The following is a 15,981-nucleotide window of genomic DNA, read 5'->3' as shown; positions in this document are numbered from 1 at the left end:
TCGGGGTTTCCCACTTTTCAATAGTTTCTATCTTTGCCGGATCCACCTTAATACCTTCTTTGTTCACTATGTGACCGAGGAATTGAACTTCTTCCAACCAAAATGCACACTTTGAAAACTTAGCGTACAATTCTTCCTTCCTCAATACTTCTAACACCTTTCTCAAATGTTCACCGTGTTCTTGGTCATTCTTTGAGTAAATAAGTATGTCATCAATGAAAACAATGACAAACTTGTCAAGGTATGGTCCACACACTCGGTTCATAAGGTCCATGAACACAGCTGGTGCATTAGTTAAACCAAACAGCATGTACATAAACTCGTAATGACCGTAACGTGTTCTGAAAGCAGTCTTTGGAATATCATCTTCTTTCACCCGCATTTGATGATACCTGGAACGTAAGTCAATCTTTGAATAAACAGACGAGCCTTGTAGTTGATCAAATAAGTCGTCGATTCTCGGTAGTGGGTAGCGGTTCTTGATGGTAAGTTTGTTCAACTCTCGGTAGTCGATACACAACCTGAATGTACCATCTTTCTTCTTGACAAACAAAACAGGAGCTCCCCACGGTGATGTGCTTGGTCGAATGAAACCATGCTCTAAAAGTTCTTGTAATTGGCTTTGCATTTCTTTCATCTCGCTGGGTGCGAGTCTGTAAGGAGCACGAGCTATTGGTGCAGCTCCTGATACAAGATCTATTTGAAATTCAACGGATTGATGTGGGGGTAATCCCGGTAATTCTTTTGGAAATACATCGGGAAATTCTTTTGTGACGGGAACATCATTGATGCTCTTTTCTTCAGTTTGTACTTTCTCGACGTGTGCTAGAACAGCATAGAAACCTTTTCTTATTAGTTTTTGTGCCTTCAAATTACTAATAAGATGTAGCTTCGTGTTGCCCTTTTCTCCGTACACCATTAAGGGTTTTCCTTTTTCTCGTATAATGCGAATTGCATTTTTGTAACAAACGATCTCTGCTTTCACTTCTTTCAACCAGTCCATACCGATTATCACATCAAAACTCCCTAACTCTACTGGTATCAAGTCAATCTTAAATGTTTCGCTAACCAGTTTAATTTCTCGATTCCGACATATATTATCTGCTAAAATTAATTTACCATTTGCTAATTCGAGTAAAAATTTACTATCCAAAGGCGTCAATGGACAACTTAATTTAGCACAAAAATCTCTACTCATATAGCTTCTATCCGCACCCGAATCAAATAAAACGTAAGCAGATTTATTGTCAATAAGAAACGTACCCGTAACAAGCTCCGGGTCTTCCTGTGCCTCTGCCGCATTAATATTGAAAACTCTTCCGCGGCCTTGTCCATTCGTGTTCTCCTAGTTTGGGCAATTTCTAATAATGTGGCCCAGTTTTCCACATTTATAACAAACTACATTGGCATAACTTTCTCTGACACTACTTGCTCCGTCATTACTCGTTCTGACACCATTTGTTCCTTTCGTTCTATTAACCCCTGGTCCGTAGACCTCACAATTCGCCGCGCTATGACCATTTCTTTTACACTTGTTGCAAAATTTGGTGCAGAACCCCGAGTGATACTTTTCACACCTTTGGCATAGCTGCTTCTGATTGTTGTTGTTGCGGTTATTATTGTTGTTGGGATGATTGTTGTAGTTGCTGTTGTTGTTGTTGTTGTTGTTGTTGGGCCGTTTGTTGTAGTTGCGATTGATGTTGCGATTGTTGGGATAATTGTTGCGATTATTGTTGTAATTGCTGTTGTTGTTGTATTGGTGATTCTTATCACCGTTTTCCTCCCACTTTCTTTTAACTTGCTTCACATTGGCCTCTTCAGCAGTCTGTTCTTTAATTCTTTCTTCAATCTGGTTCACTAGTTTGTGAGCCATTCTACATGCCTGTTGTATGGAGGCGGGCTCGTGTAAACTTATATCTTCTTGGATTCTTTCTAGTAATCCTTTCACAAACGCGTCGATCTTCTCTTCCTCATCTTCGAATGCTCCCGGACACAATAGGCACAATTCTGTGAATCGTCTTTCGTACGTGGTAATATCAAATCCTTGGGTTTGTAACCCTCTAAGTTCTGTCTTGAGCTTATTGACCTCGGTTCTGGGACGGTACTTCTCGTTCATCAAGTGCTTGAATGCTGACCACGGTAGTGCGTACGCATCGTCTTGTCCCACTTGCTCTAGATAGGTATTCCACCATGTTAACGCAGAACCTGTGAAGGTATGCGTAGCATACTTCACTTTGTCCTCTTCAGTACACTTACTTATGGCAAACACCGATTCGACCTTCTCGGTCCACCGTTTCAATCCGATCGGTCCTTCGGTTCCATCAAATTCCAAAGGTTTGCAGGCAGTGAATTCTTTGTAGGTGCATCCTACTCGATTTCCTGTACTGCTAGATCCAAGGTTATTGTTGGTATGTATCGCAGCCTGTACTGCGGCTATGTTTGAAGCTAGAAAAGTACGGAATTCCTCTTCATTCATATTCACGGTGTGTCGAGTAGTCGGTGCCATTTCCTTCAAAATAGTCAAATGGAACAAGTTAATCATACAGAATATTAAGAGTAGTTAATAGTATTTCGTAGCATAATATGAACTCATTTATAAAAGCTTTTTCTTCATATTAGCGTTTTATAAGTTTAAATTCGGGTAGTACCTACCCGTTAAGTTCATACTTAGTAGCTAATATACAATTCAACTACTACAATTCTATATGAAAAACAGATTATAATAATATTTCGCGTTCAAACTTTTACACAATATTTTACAAACTTACAATACCGCTTATTTTACATATAGCATGAAATATAGCACACAATAAATTTGATACAAGATGGTTGTGAAGATAATTCTAGCTAGTACACAAGTCGTTCAGCAAAGGCAATAAAGACACGTAATTCATACGTCCAGAAACAAGTCATGCATTCTGGTTTTACTAGGATTACTTCGCATCCTTGGTCTTGTGGAACATAACCGTTATGGCCGTTGATAAGACAGCATGTTGTAACGTCGTCAAAGGGACGAGGGTTACGTAATGTCCAACAGTCCCGTAACAATCTAAAAACCTCATTTCTTACCCCAATTACCGACTCCGTCACTTGTGGGAACGTTATATTTAATAGTTGTAGCCCGATGTTCTTGTTCTCACTTTGGTGAGAAGCGAACATTACTAATCCGTAAGCATAACATGCTTCTTTATGTTGCATGTTAGCCACTTTTTCTAAATTACGAAGTCCAATATTCGGATATATTGAGTCAAAATAATTTCTTAACCCATTGCGTAAAATAGCATTTGGGTTCCCCGCCATATATGCGTCAAAGTAAACACATCGTAACTTATGGATTTCCCAATATGATATCCCCCATCTTTCCAACGAAAGCCTTTTATAAACCAAGGCATTCTTGGAACGTTCTTCGAATGTCTTACAAACTGATCTCGCCTTAAATAGTTGTGCCGAAGAATTCTGACCGACTCTAGACAAGATTTCATCAATCATGTCTCCGGGTTGGTCTCTTAAAATATTGGGTTGTCTATCCATTTTGTGTTTTTATACTGTAAAATAGACAAGAGTTAGATTCATAAAAAAAAAATACTTATTAATACAAGCAATTTTTACATATATCATAAAGCATAAGCACACTATATTACATATATTACACCACACGAATACAACTATCTTATTCTGACTCGCTTGTTTCTTCTTCTTCGGTTTTGGTTCGTTTTGCCAAGTTTCTAGGGATATATGATGTTCCCCTAATACGAGCCATCGTTTTCCACATTGGTTTAGGAAAACCTGGTGGTTTAGATTCCCGGGTCATTGTTACAACTTAAGGGCTTCGGGGGTTGACGATACATATAAAGTTCATCGGGGTTGGAATTAGATTTCTCTATTTTTATGCCCTTTCCCTTATTATTTTCTTTTGCCTTTTTAAATTCAGTTGGGGTAATTTCTATAACATCATCGGAATTCTCGTCGGAATCCGATTCATTGGAGAATTGGTAATCCTCCCAATATTTTGCTTCCTTGGCGAAAACACCATTGACCATAATTAACCTTGGTCGGTTGGTTGAGGATTTTCTTTTACTTAACCGTTTTATTATTTCCCCCACTGGTTCTATTTCTTCTTCCGGTTCCGATTCTTCTTCCGGTTCCGATTCTTCTTCTGGTTCCGACTCTTCTTCCGATTCCTCTTCGGGAACTTGTGAATCAGTCCACGAATCATTCCAAATTACATTTGACTCTTCATTATTATTAGGTGAGTCAATGAGACTTGTTCAAGAGGTAGACATCTATCAAATAATATCAAACGCGTTAAGAGATTAATATATCACATAATATTCACATGTTAAAAATATATAGTTTCCAACCAAATTTGTTAAGCAATCATTTTTCAAGTAAACACGGTCGAAGTCCAGACTCACTAATGCATCCTAACAAACTCGATAAGACACACTAATGCAAAATTCTGGTTCTCTAAGACCAACGCTCGGATACCAACTGAAATGTCCCGTTCTTATTGATTAAAAACGTTCCATATTAATTGATTTCGTTGCGAGGTTTTGACCTCTATATGAGACGTTTTTCAAAGATTGCATTCATTTTAAAACAAACCATAACCTTTATTTCATCAATAAAGGTTTAAAAAGCTTTACGTAGATTATCAAATAATGATAATCTAAAATATCCTGTTTACACACGACCATTACATAATGGTTTACAATACAAATATGTTACAACAAAATAAGTTTCTTGAATGCAGTTTTTACACAATATCATACAAGCATGGACTCCAAATCTCGTCCTTATTTAAGTATGCAACAGCGGAAGCTCTTAATAATCACCTGAGAATAAACATGCTTAAAACGTCAACAAAAATGTTGGTGAGTTATAGGTTTAACCTATATATATCAAATCATAATAATAGACCACAAGATTTCATATTTCAATACACATCCCATACATAGAGATAAAAATCATTCATATGGTGAACACCTGGTAACCGACATTAACAAGATGCATATATAAGAATATCCCCATCATTCCGAGACACCCATCGGATATGATATAAATTTCGAAGTACTAAAGCATCCAGTACTTTGGATGGGGTTTGTTAGGCCCAATAGATCTATCTTTAGGATTCGCGTTAATTAGGGTGTCTGTTCCCTAATTCTTAGATTACCAGACTTAATAAAAAGAGGCATATTCGATTTCGAAAATTCAACCATAGAATGTAGTTTCACGTACTTGTGTCTATTTTGTAAATCATTTATAAAACCGGCATGTATTCTCATCCCAAAAATATTATATTTTAAAAGTGGGACTATAACTCACTTTCACATATTTTTACTTCGTCGGGAAGTAAGACTTGGCCACTGGTTGATTCACGAACCTATAACAATATATACATATATATCAAAGTATGTTCAAAATATATTTACAACACTTTTAATACATTTTGATGTTTTAAGTTTATTAAGTCAGCTGTCCTCGTTAGTAACCTACAACTAGTTGTCCACAGTTAGATGTACAGAAATAAATCGATAAATATTATCTTGAATCAATCCACGACCCAGTGTATACGTATCTCAGTATTGATCGCAACTCAAACTATATATATTTTGGAATCAACCTTAACCCTGTATAGCTAATTCCAACATTCACATATAGAGTGTCTATGATTGTTCCGAAATATATATAGATGTGTCGACATGATAGGTCGAAACATTGTATACGTGTCTATGGTATCTCAAGATTACATAATATATAATACAAGTTGATTAAGTTATGGTTGGAATAGATTTGTTACCAATTTTCACGTAGCTAAAATGAGAAAAATTATCCAATCTTGTTTTACCCATAACTTCTTCATTTTAAATCCGTTTTGAGTGAATCAAATTGCTATGGTTTCATATTGAACTCTATTTTATGAATCTAAATAGAAAAAGTATAGGTTTAGAGTCGGAAAAATAAGTTACAAGTCATTTTTGTAAAGGTAGTCATTTCAGTCGAAAGAACGACGTCTAGATGACCATTTTAGAAAACATACTTCCACTTTGAGTTTAACCATAATTTTTGGATATAGTTTCATGTTCATAATAAAAATAATTTTCCCAGAATAACAACTTTTAAATCAAAGTTTATCATAGTTTTTAATTAACTAACCCAAAACAGCCCGCGGTGTTACTACGACGGCGTAAATCCGGTTTTACGGTGTTTTTCGTGTTTCCAGGTTTTAAATCATTAAGTTAGCATATCATATAGATATAGAACATGTGTTTAGTTAATTTTAAAATTCAAGTTAGAAGGATTAACTTTTGTTTGCGAACAAGTTTAGAATTAACTAAACTATGTTCTAGTGATTACGAGTTAAACCTTCGAATAAGATAGTTTTATATATATGAATCGAATGATGTTATGAACATCATTAATACCTCAAGTTTAGTAGGTAAACCTACTGGAAGTGACAAGAAATGATCTAGCTTCAAAGGATCTTGGATGGCTTGAAAGTTCTTGAAGTAGGATCATGACACAAAAACAAGTTCAAGTAAGATTTTTACTCGAATTAAGATAGTTTATAGTTATAGAAATTGAATCAAAGTTTGAATATGAATATTACCTTGAATAAGAAAGATAACCTACTGTATATAACAAAGGTTTCTTGATCTTAGATGATTACTTGGAATGGATTAGAAAGCTTGGAAGTAAATTAGTAAACTTGAATGGATTTTTGAAGTGTTCTTGAAGTGTTCTTCCTATGATGATTATAGCTTGATTCTTGAAGTGATTTTTGATGAAGATGATGATTAACTACTGGAAAAATACGTTCATAATAGTGTGTGTGTGTTGAGAGAGAATTAGAAAGAGAATTGGAAGTGAAATGGAGTGAATGATGAGTGGTAATTGGTGAGTGGTGAGTGGGGTTAAAAGAAGTTCTAGTTAGTTGACTAGCTCATGGTAGAAGTTAAAATTAATTAGTCATACATGACATAATCAAGAGTGGAATCCCATGCTAGTTCCTATTGGTATATACCCTTAGTAAGTACGTTTTGAAGCTGTGTATAATACGGGTAAGAATACGACTAGAATTCTTGATGAAAGAAAAGAATGGGAAAGTAACTGTAACCATTTTCGTTAAGTATGAGTGTTTTGATATATGTCTTGAAGTCTTCCAAAAGTATTTTAATACATCTAAATACACTACATGTATATACATTTTAACTGAGTCGTTAAGTCATCGTTAGTCGTTACATGTAAGTGTTGTTTTGAAACCTTTAAGTTAACGATCTCAATTAATGTTGTTAACCCATTGTTTATTATATCTAATGAGATGTTAAATTATTATATTATCATGATATTATGATATATTAATATATCTTAATATGATATATATACATTTAAATGTCGTTACAACGATAATCGTTACATATGTGTCTTGTTTCGAAATCCTTAAGTTAGTAGTCTTGTTTATATGTATATAACTCATTGTTAATATACTTATGGAGATACTTACTTATCATAATCTCATGTTAACCACATGTATATCCATATATATATATCGTCATGTCGTTTTTTACAAGTTTTAACGTTCGTGAATCGCCTGTCAACTTGGGTGGTCAATTGTCTATATGAAACATATTTCAATTAATCAAGTCTTAACAAGTTTGATTGCTTAACATGTTGGAAACATTTAATCATGTAAATATCAATCTCAATTAATATATATAAACATGGAAAAGTTCGGGTCACTACATATCAAGACAATATATTCTTGATAGTTCTATTCTCAGTGATTTTGGTAATTTGACAAATCAAATCTTTTTAATTTCGAATATTTTCTTTTAATCCCTTGAATTCCAGAATTCAACCAAGACAACGTCAAAACTTAAGACGAAACTTTATTTCTCATTTCACACTTTTGTGATAGCTTCACTTATACTCTTCTTGTAACTGAATTGTTTTATCCATATTACTCAATGATGATAAAACTCTATTTATCAACTCATATTCATCATGAAAACATTTTTATTGTTAGCCATGACCACCTTACTCAAATTTCGGGACGAAATTTCTTTAACGGGTAGGTACTGTGATGACCCGGAAATTTCCGACCAAATTTAAACTTAATCTTTATATGATTTAATGTTTCTGACACGATAAGCAAAGTCTGTAATGTTGATGTTTCAAAAACTTTGAACTGTGTTCATGTAATCAATTACCCTTCGACTATTCCCGACGATTCACGAACCATTATGTGTAAATAAATATATAAATAAATATATATAAATATATATTAATTATTATAAATTGAAATATTACATGAGTTAATTAACTATGTAAATAAAATAATATATAATATTAAAATAAATCTATACATATATGTAAGGTATATTGAATGTATATTTATATGGTTTCGAATTTATTTAGTAAACGAGAATAGCACTCGTTTGTCAGGCGATCGATATTAAGCAAGTTAAATTCAAACTTATGTAATTTTAAAATAAACGGTGATCCAAAAATAGGTTTTATAAATTATAGGCTTATTAATAATACATTTAAAAGTTATTTGTTAAATTTTAAAACTTTTCATATTTTACTTGGGGTCGGGAGTGAATAATTAATGTAATTTTTATTTATTAGTTAATGACTAAATTTTATATCATAATGACCAAAATCAATAAATATAATTAATTTAAAAATATGGAATTTTTTCTGAAGACTTTTAGTCCGCCACTGATTTGTCAACAGAGCACGAATTTCAGTCCGTGAATGAAATAGTAGACGACGGCTAATATATTTATATTTATACGTTTTTATTTTTAATTATTATTATATTATTATTAATAATTTAAGTTTCATTTTTGGTAAACTAGACGACATTTTAGGTGTGAGTGGGAGATAAAGTTGATATATTAATTGTCTTACTTTCACTTTCGCAAATATATTAATTGTCTTACTTTCACTTTCACAAATATATCTCATATGTATTATATACCAAACTTACTTTATACTGTAACTACTTTCCACTCAAATTAAACGTTTGAAGAATTTGACAACCATATTTTGTCAATGCATTGAATTATTGAAGGCAAAGTAACTAGACTATTTGCCAGCGAATAGAACAATCTCAGCCACAGAAGCTTAATAACTCTATTAAGTTTATGCACCAATATTACTAGAAGAGTAATGTGAAGAACCAAACTCAAACACCTTAACAACATCTTAAATACCCACAACCACTTTGTCGATCTCATTTTCTTTTCTTATCTATAGCGATACCCACAAACCCATTTTTAATCCCCTTGAAACATCATCTTCTTTGCTACTAACAACTTCTGTATTCTGTTTCTACTTCGAACGATCACATCACCATCAAAACCCGTTTGCCTTTTATCCCTATCGTGTTACTTTTATGGTTGATCAAACCCATCACCTTCCATAAAAGAAACACCATCTTTAACCTTTCAACTCACCACCACCGGTTACCCTAACCATCACAACCATCCACTAACCCGTCACTTTGTAATTAAACCTTTGTGAATCTGTTTTTTGAATCATTATCACAACCTCTCCTGTTATTGTTCCACTTCGAAAATAACTATTGTAACCTCCTGTTTTTGTCACGATGCTACCTAGTTGTTGTGCAGCTGCTACGTGTTTTGTTTCTATGTAAATCACCACCAATGAAGCTACTATAGTAAATAATATGCTTGTAATGAGGAAGTAACGAGATTGATGAAGATTATGATAGTGATATGATACACGAGTTTATAATAATAAGTTGATGAATGGTGATGTTTAATGATGAGGAATTTTACGAATCAAAGTGAGTGGGGACGGGGGGATTCAAGATGGAGACATATACTTTAGATTCCAATCCAACAAACTCTTGCATCAACTTCCTTATTTTAAAATACTAATCGAGCCAATTAAATGGTGTTGGATCAAGCCGTAATTATTTTTTAATTTTTTTTACTTTCTAAATGGGCATGAACGTGTTTTGGCCATGATCCTTCTATTGAACGTGGGCTGTAATCCTTGTAGTAATTTTTTGGGCCTAGATCCATTGTAATCATTTGTTGGGCCAAATGTGATGAAGATAGAAATGAACACGGGTTATTTATATTAGTGTCTGATATTATATCAGAAAACGTAAATGGACGGATGGTGAGGAGTGTTGTGTTAAACCGAGAGGTCTCGGGTTCGAGCCCGGGCGGAGACACTTTATGTTCGTTATTTTGTTTTTGGAAGCTTCCTCTTGAGGTAGCTATTATTATTATTATTATTATTATTATTATTATTATTATTATTATTATTATTATTATTATTATTATTATTATTATTATTATTATTATTATTATTATTATTATTATTATTATTATTATTATTATTGTTATTATTATTGTTACTATGAATAAGTGAAAATAATTAATAGTTAAGATTATGATTATATACATGTAGATATTAAATACAAATATGGTTATAAAGATAAATAATATTATAATTAAGTGATGACTTAAAATGAAATATTATTATTTTCAATATCATTATATTAATATTATTACCATTATTATTGTTATTACTATTATTATTATTGTTACTAATATATTATTATCATTATTATCATTTTTACTACTAGTATCATTAAAATATCTATTAAAACTATAATTATTATTAAACTTACCATTATTATTAAAAATATTATTTTTGCTAAAAATATTATTTTTACTTTATAATTATTAGTAAAACTATCATTTTTATTAAAGTTACTATTATTACTATCATTATTATTAATATCCTTAATCTAATATTAGTACAATTATTAATTTTTCAAAACAAAAGATATATATATATATATATATATATATATATATATATATATATATATATATATATATATATATATATATATATATATATATATATATATATATATATATATATATATATATATATATATATATCACATAAAGTATACTAATATTACATAAAATTATGTTTTAACTAATATTATTAACATAACATAAATTAAATATTGAATAAGTATCAAAAGATATTATAAATATTAATAAAATTATATATAAAAATATTAATCTTAATACATAACAAAATACATAAACTTAATTGATATATATTTTATGAGTTAATGTATATACAAATGATATAGGTTCGTGAATCCAAGGCCAACCCTACATTGTTCAATATAGTCATATGTATTTTTACTACAAAATACATTAGGTGAGTTTCATTTGATCCTTTTTACTCTTTACATTTTTGGGACTGAGAATACATGCACTATTTTTACAACTGCTTTATTAAATGATTTTGAAATATATTTTGAACTGCGAATACATGAAATACTTTTATAAATGTTTGATGAGATAGACACAAGCAAAACATTCCTCGAATGAATTATTATGCAGACAGAAGTTATGCGGATTATTATTGAATTATGTGGACATGATTTGCCACCATTGAATTATGTGGACATGATAATTGCCATCAGTTGATATGAATGTTATATATCGAGAGAATGATTTTATACACAGGTTATGTGTATGTTATTTTTGTGCAAAAGATATGTGTACGGTTACTATGATTTATGAAAATGGTTTCGTACTCGAGAAAGATGTACTGTATTTAAAAAATATAGCATGTACATTACAGGTGGGTATAGGATTCGGGCCCATTTGTATCATGCAGCATTTAAATTTAGTGGTCTATCAAAATGATGAATTTTATTGTTTTAAGATAAACCTATGAACTCACCAACCTTTTGGTTGACACTTGAAAGCATGTTTATTCTCAGGTATGAAAGAAATCTTCCGCTGTGCATTTGCTCAGTTTAAGGACATTACTTGGAGTCAATCATCGCTCTGGGATCAAATGTTGATGACTTCGTCCAGATGGATTAGGACGAGTCACTACAAATATCTTGCAATAGCTTCGGTATACCTCTTGGGTTACCTCTTGCTTATTGCTAAAGTTTTATTAGTATTACAACACTTAAGATTGATGTTTCCAAAAGATAGTAGGATTTCATTCAGATTCCTTGTGGTAGGAAGCGTATAAGTTTTGACTACCCATTACAAATTTTCCCATTTACATGCAACTAGAAATCTAGAAATAGAACTTTCGAAGGTTTACCCCGTTCCAGGTTCTGGGGATCTGTTTCCTTTCTGTGGTTTCGAGCTTGTATGAACCGTTCCCGAAAGCTTCGAAGATTACGTACGGACCTTCCCAAGTAGGACCCATCTTTCCTTCGTATTCAACTTTGCTAGTGCTGTTGAGCCTTAGGACATAATCTCCGACCTTGTATACCGACGGTTTGACTCGCTTGTTGTAATACCTTTCGATCTTTTTCTTGTATGCTGCTTCTCTAATCAACGCAGCTTCTCTCCTTTCTTCTATGAGGTCAAGATTGAGACGGAGATTCTCCTCATTTTCTTCGAGGTTTGCGGTCCTGTTGGTTAATACTTGTATCTCCACGGGCAATACCGCCTCAGTTCCGTAAACCAAACTGTAAGGGGTTTCTCCATTACTCCTTTTGGGTGTGGTTCGGTGAGCCCATAGGACCAGGGGGAGTTCTTCCATCCATCCTTGGTGAAATTTACCCAAACGTTTCTCGAGACCTTTTAAGATATCCCTGTTAGTTACTTCCACCTGTCCGTTCCCTTGTGGGTGGTAAACGAAAGTAAAGGTTTGCTTTATCTGTAGCTTTTCACAGAACCCTAGGAAGATACCTTCGGCGAATTGTTTTCCATTATCCAAAACAATTTCTTGGGGTATGCCAAACCGACACACGATGTGTTCCCAAACAAACTTTTCTATTTGTTTCCCTGTCGTGGTGATTAATGGTTTTGCTTCCGTCGACTTTGTGAAGAAGTCTATCGCAACTACCAGCCATTTGTAACCTCCTGGTGCTTCTGTGAGTGGACCTACTAGATCTATGCCCCACTTTGAGAAAGGCCATGCTGATAACACCGATATCATGTCTTGCTTTGGCTATTTCTGAACTTTTGCGTGGATCTGACATGGCTCACAGGTTCGTAAGAGCGTGACTATATCTTCGTGCATGGTTGGCCAATAATACCCCATCCTTAGTATTTTTGCCACTATTGACCTTGGTCCGGAATGAAGTCCACAGATACCTTCATGCATTTATCTGATGATCATCGAAGCTTGGTTTGGTCCGACACAGCGAAGCCACGGGGTGAGAAAAGATTTCCTGTACAAGGATCCGTTCATTATCTTGTATGACGGTGCTTTGATCCGGAGTTTTCTTGCTTCTTTTTTATCCTCGGGTAAGATTCCGAGCTCCAAATATTCCCTTAATGGCTTTATCCACGTGTTTTCTTCTTCGATGATTAAGTCGTGGATTTCTTGAGTTTCGATGGATCTTTTTTCTAATACTTCGACCAACACTTTCTTCGCCAGGTATGCGAAGGTGATAGAAGCTAATTTGCTCAGAGTATCTGCTTTTTTATTCCGACTTCTTCTTACATGCTCTATTGTGAAGCTTCTGAAGCTCTCTACAAGTTCCCTGACCTTTGACAGATAAAGTTGTATGATTGGCTGTCTTGCTTCGAAGATACCTAGGACTTGGTTCGCCACTAGTTGTGAGTCTACGAAGGCTTGTAAGTGCTCAATTTTCATCTCCTTTGCTATTCTGAGCCCGGCGAGCAGAGTTTCATATTCTGCTTCGTTATTAGTTGTGCTGAACTCGAAACGAAGCGCGTAAGTAAACTCTTGTCCCTCTGGGTTGATTAGCATAAGTCCTGCCCCTAAGCCATCAGAGCTGGAAGCTCCATCGGTGAACAGTTTCCATTCCTTCGTTTCAACAGTCGGGGTGATAATTTGTGCGAAGGTGGAGTTGTTTTCTTCGTCTGTCTCCGTTGTTTCTACCATGAAGTCTGCTAGTACTTGAGCTTTGATTGAATGGCGAACTTAGAAGTCGATGTCATGTTCCCCGAGCTCTATTGCCCATTTGGCCATTCTACTCGACTTTTCTGGCTTCATAAGAACCTGTCTAATTTGCTTGTTAGTTAACAAAATGATAGGATGGGCTTGGAAGTACCTTCGTAGCCTCCTTGCTGTGTGGACTAGGGCAAGCGTGAGCTTTTTGAGCTCTGGGTAGTTGACTTCTGCACCCTGTAGAACTCGGCTTACGAAATATATCGGGACCTGTATCCTTTCACGTTTTGCCACTAGCACCGCACTGATGCATTCCTTGGACGTTGCTAGGTAGAGATATAGTGTCTCTCCCATCTTTGGTGATGTCAGGGTTGGCAGATTAGCTATGTGTGCTTTCATTTCAATGAAAGCCTTTTCGGCCTCTTCAGTCCATGATATTTTCTTTGCTCCCAAGCATCCTTTCAGAACTTCGAGAAAAGGCAATTGCTTCTCCGCTCCTTTGGACAGGAAACGGCTTAATGACACTAGCTTCCCGTTTAAACTCTGCATTTCTTTGACCGTGGTTGGTGTTTTGAGTTGTTGGAACTTGTCTACTTTCTCTGGGTTTGCTAAGATTCCTTTCTTAGTGATGTAATACCCTAGGAACTTTCCTTCCTCTACCCCGAATGAGCACTTTTTGGGGTTTAGCTTCATATTGACCGTCCGAAGGGTGTCGAAGGTTTCTTGAATGTCTCTCAGCAAGGTGCTTTCCTCCGGACTCTTGATTACCATTTCATCAACATAAGATTCCACATTTCTCCCTAGTTGCTTATGAAAGACTTTGTCCACCAAACTTTGGTATGTGGCTCCGGCATTCTTCAATCCGAAGGGCATTTTCTTATAGCAATATATCCCCTTGCTTGTGAAGAAAGACGTTTTTTCCTCGTCTTCTTCCGCCATTTGGATCTGATGGTAGCCTTTGTAGGCATCAAGAAAACACTTATACTTGTACCCGGTTAGGGAATCTACCTTTCAATCGATCTCCGGCAGGGGGTAGCAATCCTTAGGGCAAGCTTTGTTGATATTCGTAAAATCGACGCACATCCTCTACCCTCCATCGGATTTCTTCACCATGACGGGGTTTGCAACCCAGGTGGGGTATTTCGCTTCCCAGATTATACCAGCCTGGAGTAGTTCTTCAACCTCTTTGCAAGCAGCCTCATTCCTCTCATTAGCGAGGTTTCTTTTCTTCTGATGTATTGGCTCTAGGTGCATGTATTCGTTGAGCTTGTGTTCCATAGAGAAGGTAGTTCCATTAATAATGAGCATTCGAGGAATGCCTATCATATCTCCGTATTCCCAAGCGAAGATGTCGATGTTCGCCTGCAGTAACTTGCGAAGCTTTTTCTTTGTTTCCGAAGAAAACGAACCTCCGATAATTACTTGTTGATCAGGGAACAGAGGGTTGACGAAGATTTTCTCTTCATTCGAGCCTTCTTCTCTGGTTTCGAGGATGTATTCACTTGGTCTTTCCTCTGTTTTCCTGATTGCCATGATAACCTTTTCTCGATCATAGGTTGAAGCTACAGTGCCAATCCCTTCGGATGTGTAGAACTTCACCAATTGATGTACGGTAGACGCGATTATCCCCATTTTCATCATGGCTACTCTTCCTAGTAGGATGTTGTGCTGCGAGACGGCCTGAACCACTACAAAATTCAGCGTTTCGGTTCTGGTCAGTGGTGGCTCTCCGATGGTGAAGTCGAGGTCAACCTCTCCGATCGGCTAGCATCTTTCTCCAGAGAACCCAATTAGCAGTACCCTCAGTGGGTTCAGGCGAGCCTTAATGGTGGGGCTAAGCTGATCGAAGCAATGTTCATACATGATATCGCATGCGCTGTCACCATCCAAGTACACTCGGCGTACCTCTCTCTCGAAGATTCGCCCATTGATTATGACAGGTTTGTTGGAGGGAGTGATCGTGTCAAGTGCTGGGAAAGAGATCTCTTCCCAATCTATTACTCCGCTCTTTCTTTCCCTCTTGTAGGTTCTTGGCTTCTTAACTATGAAGCATTCTGTGACTGTAAGTATGGCGTT

General features: G+C 35.1%; 1 protein-coding gene across 1 annotated transcript; it reads right to left on the bottom strand.

Moving 5' to 3' along the window:
• Window positions 1-13,152: 13,152 nt before the first annotated feature.
• Window positions 13,153-13,899, bottom strand: LOC139890956 (uncharacterized). Its single transcript, XM_071873893.1, has one exon. The coding sequence runs from the start codon at window positions 13,897-13,899 to the stop codon at window positions 13,153-13,155; it is 747 nt and encodes a 248-aa protein (XP_071729994.1).
• Between the last annotated feature and the right edge of the window lie 2,082 nt (window positions 13,900-15,981).

The sequence above is a fragment of the Rutidosis leptorrhynchoides genome, chromosome 1 (genome assembly GCF_046630445.1).
Source record: "Rutidosis leptorrhynchoides isolate AG116_Rl617_1_P2 chromosome 1, CSIRO_AGI_Rlap_v1, whole genome shotgun sequence".
NCBI classification, from domain to species: Eukaryota; Viridiplantae; Streptophyta; class Magnoliopsida; order Asterales; family Asteraceae; genus Rutidosis; species Rutidosis leptorrhynchoides.
This window is presented reverse-complemented; position numbering and strand designations above follow the sequence as displayed.

Excerpts from the sequence above, each read along its gene's own strand:
- LOC139890956 (XM_071873893.1), bottom strand. The coding sequence starts at position 13,899 with ATGGTAGAAACAACGGAGACAGACGAAGAAAACAACTCCACCTTCGCA.